General features: G+C 52.0%; 1 protein-coding gene across 1 annotated transcript in view; it reads left to right on the top strand.

Moving 5' to 3' along the window:
* Positions 1-972: 972 nt before the first annotated feature.
* Positions 973-8497, top strand: part of LOC104499494 (eukaryotic translation initiation factor 4 gamma 3-like) — a gene marked incomplete at both ends in the record, with an annotated part of 71033 nt that continues 63508 nt past the window's right edge. The window contains 2 exons of the mRNA XM_010143003.1: positions 973-1088; positions 6280-6355. Coding sequence (XP_010141305.1) covers positions 973-1088; positions 6280-6355 — 192 coding nt within the window. The remainder of the gene's footprint in view (positions 1089-6279; positions 6356-8497) is intronic.

The following is an 8497-nucleotide window of genomic DNA, read 5'->3' as shown; positions in this document are numbered from 1 at the left end:
ATTCGTTAAGTTCTTACGCCTTTAAACGTTTTCCAGAGCCCTCAAATTACACTGGTCATGACTTTTGGGATGTTATTTCTCTGCCATCAACTAGAGCTGAGCTGGGAAGGGCGCAAGGTGCTGGATCCCTCTGCAGAGTGGAGCCGACAGGGACGCCGGGCAGAAGCATCACGTGCCTCCATCATTAAGGGCTCGATTCTGTGTGTAGATGGGGCAGGGGCTGAGTTACGGTCGATGTTAATCTGCCTTCTCCTGAGTTTGGGGTGCTTTGCTTTGTCACCTGGCTTTTTTTTCTCTCTGCAGATGAAGTTCATTTGGTTGTAGTAAATATTTCAGCATGGAGAGAGTCGATGGCACTGGTCGATCTTAAATACTTATTTAGTGACAAGTCACTTGGTGGAGTGATGTGGGAGATGAGTCGGGTTTGGTTTGGGGGTTGTTTTTTTTGTTGGCTTGTTGTTTTTTTAGAGGCTGTGGTTTGTTTTACCAGCTTTCCTTCCCCTGGCTTCCCAAACGTGTATTTGGGAGGGAGAATTGATTCGCGCGGCGCTCGCTAAACAAGCAGGCTTGTGGTGGTGCCCGTTGCTGTGCTGGGGGGAGCGAGCAGAAAGCTGAGGGAAACAAGCTGCAAAATGTCTTGCCGAGGATTTTGTGCTGCGATTGAATTCTTCTGACAGGGAGCGCTAAAGCTTTCCCAGCTCTTCCTCTGTTGCAGTGCAGATTGCCACAGCACGACGTGCTGTAGGTGAGTTTCTCTCTCCTTCCCAAGCCTGGGTCAGTTTTTGTCCGCTAAGAGGAGCAGGACACTGCCACCTGGCCCTTCCCCACTGCGTGCACGGCAGAATTCAGGAAGCAGAGAGATTTCTGCCGCCTGGAAGTACTTGGGTGAATGGCACCCCAGCAAGGCATCGCCAAGGCCCCCGTGGCACTACCGCTTTAAGAGCACGCGTGCGCGGTGAGCTCTGCGCGCAGGCAGGAGCCGAAAAGCCATCCCCGGGTGACACGGATGTGGCCACCGGCTCCGAGGGACGGACGTGGGGAGAGGAGACCCGGCTGGCCGACGACGCTCCCCAGGAGCTCGCTGCCAGGTAGGATGGAGAGCAGCAGCTCGGCTCAGCGGGCACGGGATGGCAGAACCACACGAATGGGGTGATGCTGCGGAAGTTTCAGCAAGCTGCTGCCACTGGAGTAGCTTTTCCCTTCCAACCTCTGCAGCAAGCCCTGGTGGGCTCCAAACCGGTTGTTCGGGTGGTCACCTCCCACTTCTTAATTGCGTGTTAAATCAAGGAGAGGGTGCAGAGGAGGAACTTGCGCTTTTGACGGCTCTCTGCCATCAAATATCTCCCTCCTCGGAGGGGTTTTAAAACTTCTGTACACCTAAAAGCTGAAAGAAGCACTTCAGTTTGATGCAGCTTCTTGCTCTTCCTGCTGGATGGTTTTTCCTCGTGTTTTTTTCAGTTGTTTACTACTCAGTTTCGGTACGAGCGGGGACACGCATCGGATTTATATAACCCCGGGGATAGCTAGTGGGAGACTTGCTCCATTCCTGCGCAGGGATGAAAATAATCCTGGGTTCTGGACTGGTTTTGGTTTTGTTTTATTTTTTTTTTTTTGTGCGTGTGAAGCTTTTGAATACTCTTGGGTATCCACCGGTATTTTTATTCCTGTGAGAAGGTGCTCGTTCCTGTCAGCGGGAAGAGAAGAGGCTGTCACTGTGTGCTCGGGCTGAAATGGTAGTGAGCTGCTGAAAACGAGCTGAGGTGAGAAGCGCCGTTTGAGGGGAAAATGAGCCCGTTTTGGAAGAAAACGCAACTGTGTTTTCCCCCTCCAATCTTGGAAGCAGGAACAGGACAGAAAAACCTGTGCAAATTCTCGCCCTAAGCGGTTCTATCACCGTGTGTCTGCGGGTTGTTCGCTGCTGTAAAAGCGCGTGGAAATCTTGCAGTATCTTGGTTTTGTAGCGTGGTTAGAACAGGCAGCCCAGCGTGCTACAAGGGGAAGGCTGCTGCAAGAAATTCCTCCGGACTCGCCTTTAACTCTGCCTTTGTCACTGCCCCTGCCTGCTCTGGATCTTTTTTCTCTAATTGCTTCGCAGAGCGGTCGCATGTTCCCCCTCCTCAGAGCGGGGCTGGCTGTCTCATTAACAGAATCCTCCTCCTTTCAGGGGAGACTCTTGGTTTCAAGGAAAATTCGGTCTCGCCCCCAGCCGGCGATACTATCTTCTCCTGCCTTCTCCCACTGGGTCTGTAATAGCTCCTGAAATTCCCTGGCTCGTATTGGCTGCTGCAGCCAGATGGGCGCTGGATGGAACTCCCAGTGCATCTGTGCCTGCTTTTATTAATCTGCCAGGAGTATCACACTTATGTGGATTTTTAAGTGTATATATATATGTATTCTGCGAGTTAATGAGCCCTGAACAGCAAGGAAGAGAATCCAGAGGAGCGCTGCCCGCTGGCTGCCGTCCTCCTGATTCTGGGCGTGATGCTGGTGGAGGAGGGAGAGCTGTCGGGAGTCATTCAGCCTGACACGAGAGTGAGAGGCAGAGGCTGGAGCTGCGCTGTACGGACCTGTCGGCTGCAGATGTGAGTTCAGGGGTTCCCCGTGCTCCTGCTCTGCTGCTTCATCGCCCGCCTTGTCTTTTCTCCCTGCGGTGATGGATGGATCTCTGAAAACGGTGTGAGGTTTGGGTTTAGCTTTGCTTTTCCACCCCCTCGACAACCCTCCCCACCCCGCTGGAGCTTTGCTTTTCTGCTCCCCCGCCTCCCCTTCCCACCCTCCTGGATCATTTCGGAGCGTGGCTGAAGAGGGTGACGTGGGTGGCAGGGATGTATGGGAAGGAGGAGGAGGAGGAGGAGGAGGGAGGGCAGAGGATCCTCCTGGGCTGGATCTAAGCCTGCCAGCATAGTAACGTGAAAGAGTTGCCTGAATTATTCAGCATATCCTCGTTTTCTTTGCGCTGTGGTTAATTAAGCGCTGCAGTAGAGCCAGGCTGGGTTATCCTTTAACACTGGAACTTCGCAGCGTGTGCCAGGGCAGCGGGAGGGCAGCGTTCCTGCGGTCCGCGGTGCCTCTGGGGTGGGGCAGCTCTCGATGGTGTGAAATCTCTGCGTGGTGGAAGACGCCGAGCGCCCCGGGGGCTGGTCTGCTGGGGCCGTGCGTGAGGCGATGCTGCTGGGTGAGCTTTCTCTTCCCACCTGCCTGCCCTGACACCTTCACATCCCGTGGCGCAGCCCCCCGTGCTGCTGCTCTTCACCCACTGCCTGGCAAAAGAGCCTCGTTAGCAAGAGTCTGCTGATGAACTTTGGCAGTTGCTGCTCCTCAGATCACAGCACCACGGCCCCAGGACGGGCTCCTTTGGCAGGTGGAAGGGGAAGGAGGGCAGTCACTTCTCCCGGGGGGGCTGAAATAAGCTGCGGCAGAAAAGCGCTAACTCTTCCACCAGCCCAGCTCTCTGCAGAGTCGCTCTAGAGATGCCAGAAGAGAGGTGCTGGAAATCATCGCTGTCTCCAACCGTTACATCTCATTAAGGCTTGCTGGTGTTTAAGGCATTTTTGTCCCTATCAGTCCCTTTGGCAAAAAGGTCCTGGTTTAGTGTGATGGGAGTCACCACCTTCCTGAAGCGGTCTTCAGCAGAGCCCCAGCCCCAGGCAAGGCACCTGAGCTGCTGCTTCCTTTCGGCAGCTCTTCCTGGGCGCAAAAAGCGAGGTTACTCTGCTCAAAGAAGATTATTTCCTCCTGGCTTGTATAAGTTCTAAAATAAGAAAATAAATCCCAACCTTCTCGAGGATGAAACAGTTTTTCCAAACTCTGGAGTGATCCCTTTTGAGGCAGCGACTGCTCGAGTTATGTGTCAAAACTGCCTCAGGATTGGAAATCTCAGCTGTGACAACAGGGCAGAGCTTAGAACCCTGCCTTGCCCCGTCCTCTGTTATCAGGCGCTGGGTACGAGGGCAGGGGCAGGCTGGGGGCTGCAGGAAACCTGTAGATTTTCAGTCTCTCTTGCGGTGTATTTCCCCTCTCCTCCCCCAAATTTGGGCTTTTGAAACTCGGGGAAGATCTTCAGGATGGCAGCAGCGCCTCGGCTCTGTCGAAGCCCGTGGCAAATCTTCCCCTTGTTTCGCTGGAGTCAGGAGTTCACATCTGATGGTGTTAAAAACCTCTTTTATTTTATCAAATGGTATCAATTATGCACTAGCTCGCAAGTCTGCGAGCGGAAGACAGGCCTTAGATGCTGAAAATAAATTCTTGCACTCATTTAAATAAAAAACCAGAGCTGTAGGCTGAGTGAGACCATCTTGGGAAGCAGCAGTACCGGATCCTCACCTGGGCTCACACTGCAGCTCGCAGTGCGGAGCTGCCCGGGGGCGTCCCACTCTTCACCTGCCAGGCTGTAACGGGGCCGTGGCTGAGCGCAGAGGTGGTGGGAAGGTCAGCGGCCGGCTCTTCCGCCCGTAATCCTATCACGCCGGGTTGGCAGCGTGTCTGGCATCCACACCACGGCTCAGGAAGCTTTTAGAGCAATTCCTCCACCTTTTTAGCGCTGTGTTTGGTGTCAGAGTAGAGTGATGTGGTAAATCAGTTTCTGCTCTGCTGTAGCCGGTGGGATGAGAGGAAACACCAGGGGAGATCTGGGTTAGATATCAGGAAGAAAATCTTCACCAAAAGGGTTGTGAAGCCTTGGAACAGGCTGCCCAGGGCAGTGGTGGAGTCCCCATCCCTGGAGAGGTTTCACAGACGTGTCGAGGTGGCACTGAAGGACGGGGGTCAGTGGGGCCCTGGCGGTGCTGGGGAATATTGGACTCAATGAGCTTAAAGGTCTTTTCCAACCAGGTGATTCTGGATGGTCTTGGAGGAGCAGATCAACTGGGGGTGCTGCAAAGGGCCCCAGGCGCGGAGCAGGGTCACAACGGAGGGTCCTTCCTTCAACCTTAAAGTCTGGTCCGTTCTGGGAAAGGGGAGTGGGTGGGATCGGGGCACTCAGGTCGCCATCGAGTCTTGCCGGGGTCTCTCCTGTGCTGGGATGTTGGTCCTGCAGACAGCTTTGGGCAGCAGTGTGACGGGAGGACACTTGAAGGACTCAAACTAATCTAGGTGCAGAATTTTAACTTGGAGGAGTGTGTGTGTGTGGGGTTTCTTTTTTCCTCATTTGAACAAAACCCAAGAAGTGTTTCCATGATTTTAAATTTTTTTTAAGTATCTGCCATCGTGTTACCACGAGGTCTGAGCTGCTGGAGGATCTTCCTCCATCAGGCTGCTCCCATTTTCCAACACGATTTGCCGTATAAAATGTAAACAGTGAAAAGGTGAATTAAATCTGGCTTTTAGTGGAGAGTTTTCCAGTAAGGCTTTACGATGCAGGTGGGCGTTGGGTATTGTGTCGCCGTACGCTGGCCCAAGGTGTTAGCTCCGTCTGGAGGCATTTTTCTTGCATCCCCTTGTTTTATTCTGTGAGCCAAACAGCTCCTAGCATATTTGTTCATTGCATAAAGTCTTTTTCCCTGTTTTTTTTCCCCTCGGTTCCCACAAAACCCTTCCAGTTGAAGTCCACCACCGCAGTTTGCCTTTAAAAAACCCGCAGCAGATCGTCACAGCTTCTGATCTCCTCAGCACCCGGCAGCCCCTGTTAGAAGCGACTGGGGCGGGTGGGTGAGGAAATCTTTTTCCCTGTTTTTTTTCCCCTCGGTTCCCACAAAACCCTTCCAGTTGAAGTCCACCACCGCAGTTTGCCTTTAAAAAACCCGCAGCAGATCGTCACAGCTTCTGATCTCCTCAGCACCCGGCAGCCCCTGTTAGAAGCGACTGGGGCGGGGGGGTGAGGAAAGGAGTTACTGGTTGAAGAGGCAAACAAGGCAACAGTGGTGCCGCGGTTCCTGCGTGGTTAGCAAAAGCCTTTGTCACAAAACACCCCGCGGATCAGCAGGTTTGTCCCGCTGAATGCGAAGGGCTTGTGGGTCTGGTTTGTTTTTTTTTTTTTCCCTCGCTAAAAAAAAAAAGAGGGGATCCTCTTGACAGAACGATGGTTTTGTAGATTGTTCGGCGATGTAGATTGTTTGCTTTGGTTCCTCTCGCTGTATTGCTCGGTGACATCCACCCATCAAAGCCACACATTCCTCCTCGTTGGGAGAAGGTCGAAGGATCGTAGCTGCCCACTGGCGTGTGAGTGCCTGGGAGATGTCTGTGTGGCTGCCCGAGCGTGGAAGGTGACGGGCTGCGTGGCTGGAGGTGCCCCAAACGCGCCCCTGCCTTGGACACCGCTTTCCTTAACTCGCTGTGTTGCAGAATCCCCCGAGGTCCGGTGCAGCAGCCCCTGGAGGAGCGGATCTTCACGCCCACTGTCTCCGCTGTCTACAGCACTGTGAGTATCTGGCCGGTGCTGCCGCGGTCGCGTCGCTTTGGAAGGCGTGAGGACGTGGGGTAGTCTTTGAAAAGTCAATGCCGGGGGAACCCTGCAGAGCTCGAAAAACATACAGTGAGGAAAAGACAACTTTTTTTTTGCCTCTTAAAATAAGCGATGCTGAGCGAAGACTTTTTTTTGTTGAGTGTGAGGAGGAAAAGAAGAAATCTTGGGGACTTTTGGCTCCATTTTTTATTTTTCAGTGTCTGTAGATTTATTTAGCAGGTAGGAGGGTGGGTTTTCCTAATGGAGCGGAAATATTACCGGCCACGTTTCCAGAAGCCTCCTGCATCATGCACACGGGCTTGTTGGAGCGTGTGAGTGGCTGCATGTTTCTTATCAGAAAAAAAAAAATGAAGGAAATTTAGATTTTCACTTTAATATTCCCTTGCTCTAATGGTTGTTTTGGTTGTGGATGGGATGTTTGGGACGGGTGCTCTTGCCTCACTGTCCAACGTGACTACAGAGGAAATTTTGCTTAGAAACACAGCGGGGTTTATTTGTGAACATGTGACAGCGTTTTCCTTTTATTCATTTCTTTTTATCAAATGGTAATAGCTGGAAGCCCGCTGTTATTTATAAGCTCTGCTGAATCAGCCCGGCCCTGGGAAAGTCATATTTTGCTTTTCTGGTGGGATAGCACGAATGTTTTTAATGCCAAAACCCCTGCTTTTAAGCTGCTCTTTTAATTATTTGGAAAACAGGAAGAGAAGCCGTAGAGGGAGAAGTTCACTGCGTTTTATGCAGTGACATAAGCAGCTTATAGAAAAACATAAGCTGCTGTACAAGGTTTTTTCCCTTCCCCCTGAATAACGGGGTTATCGGCTCCATCTCCTCCCTGCAGAGTCCGGATCTGGCGTGTCTTTGGAGTGACTGTTTGGGGATTTTTTTTTTTTAATGCAAAAAAGCAAAACCACAGGAATGGAAATGTACCAAGAGTTGTATGAAATAATTTGGTTTATATTATCCTTTATATACCCCATGCAACACTTAAAAACGACTTCAAAATCTGAATTTTTTGGGGGGGGAAAAAGGAAGGTTATTTTTTTTAAATTCTTTCCTCCAGAGACATAATTCAGATGCCTGCGGGAAGATACGGCTGCAAAAATTTAAATGAATGTGAAATATAAAAGTAACTGTGAAGAATGACCTAAAATAGCTTTTTCAGTGTGGAAAAATATCACTTTTTGATGTGTGACAGGAATAGGAGCCAGGGCTGGGAGAACCTTGGTTCTGGGCTTTGGGAAAACACAGGTTGGAAAGAAAAGTCCGTGGTTTAGGGAAAGGAGAGAAGTTTCTGAGCTGGTTCCTTTTGAGCTTCTGTTTGAAGCCCGCGTTTCAAATTCAGGGTAAGTCCTAGAAAAGGTGAGTTAGGGTGGAAGAGGCACCTGATCGGAGGCCTCTGACTAACTCATTCATCATCGGTCTCTGCGGTTTGTTACACAAGCGGCAGCATCGTGTATTTGAGGTCTGGGTTTGCACGAAAAGGGTCATTTTTTAGTTGATGACTTTTTTTTTATAGTTGTGATAGATAATTACAAAGTCACGTAGTACAGGGGTACAGAGGAGCTCCAGCTGCAGCACCCAGGGACTGCTGCTTCACTTCCACCTTCTGTTCGCTTGGTCATCTGCGGGTGGGTTTCCCCATCACGGTTTTCCAAGATGTGTGTTTTGGTGGAGGACGGCTGCTGGGGGAAGAGCTCTGTGCTCTGGGACCACCCTCCTGACACTCGGAGCTGGACGTTACACTCTGTCATGGGTGGGAGGACAAAACATTTGAGATCCCCAGCTCCAGGCTGGGGGCAGAGCAGCTGGAAACTGCCCGGGAAAAGGGCCTGGGGGTGTTGGTGAGAGTGGCTGAAGAGGAGCCAGCAGCGTGCCCAAGAAGGCCCACAGCATCCGGGCTTGTCCCAGCACTGGTGTGGCCAGCAGGAGCAGGGCAGGGATTGTCCCCCTGCACTGGGGAGACCTCGAACCCTGGGTTCGGTTTGGTCCCTCCCTGCCAGCAGGACATGGAGGGGCTGGAGCGTGTCCAGAGCAGGGCAGCGGAGCTGGGGCAGGGGCTGGAGCACAATGCGCTGAGGAGCAGCTGAGGGACCTGGG

The sequence above is a fragment of the Buceros rhinoceros genome, unplaced genomic scaffold (assembly GCF_000710305.1).
Source record: "Buceros rhinoceros silvestris isolate BGI_N320 unplaced genomic scaffold, ASM71030v1 scaffold14779, whole genome shotgun sequence".
Classification (NCBI taxonomy): domain Eukaryota; kingdom Metazoa; phylum Chordata; class Aves; order Bucerotiformes; family Bucerotidae; genus Buceros; species Buceros rhinoceros.
The sequence above is the reverse complement of the archived record's forward strand: the minus strand, read 5'-3'. Positions and strand labels throughout refer to the sequence as shown.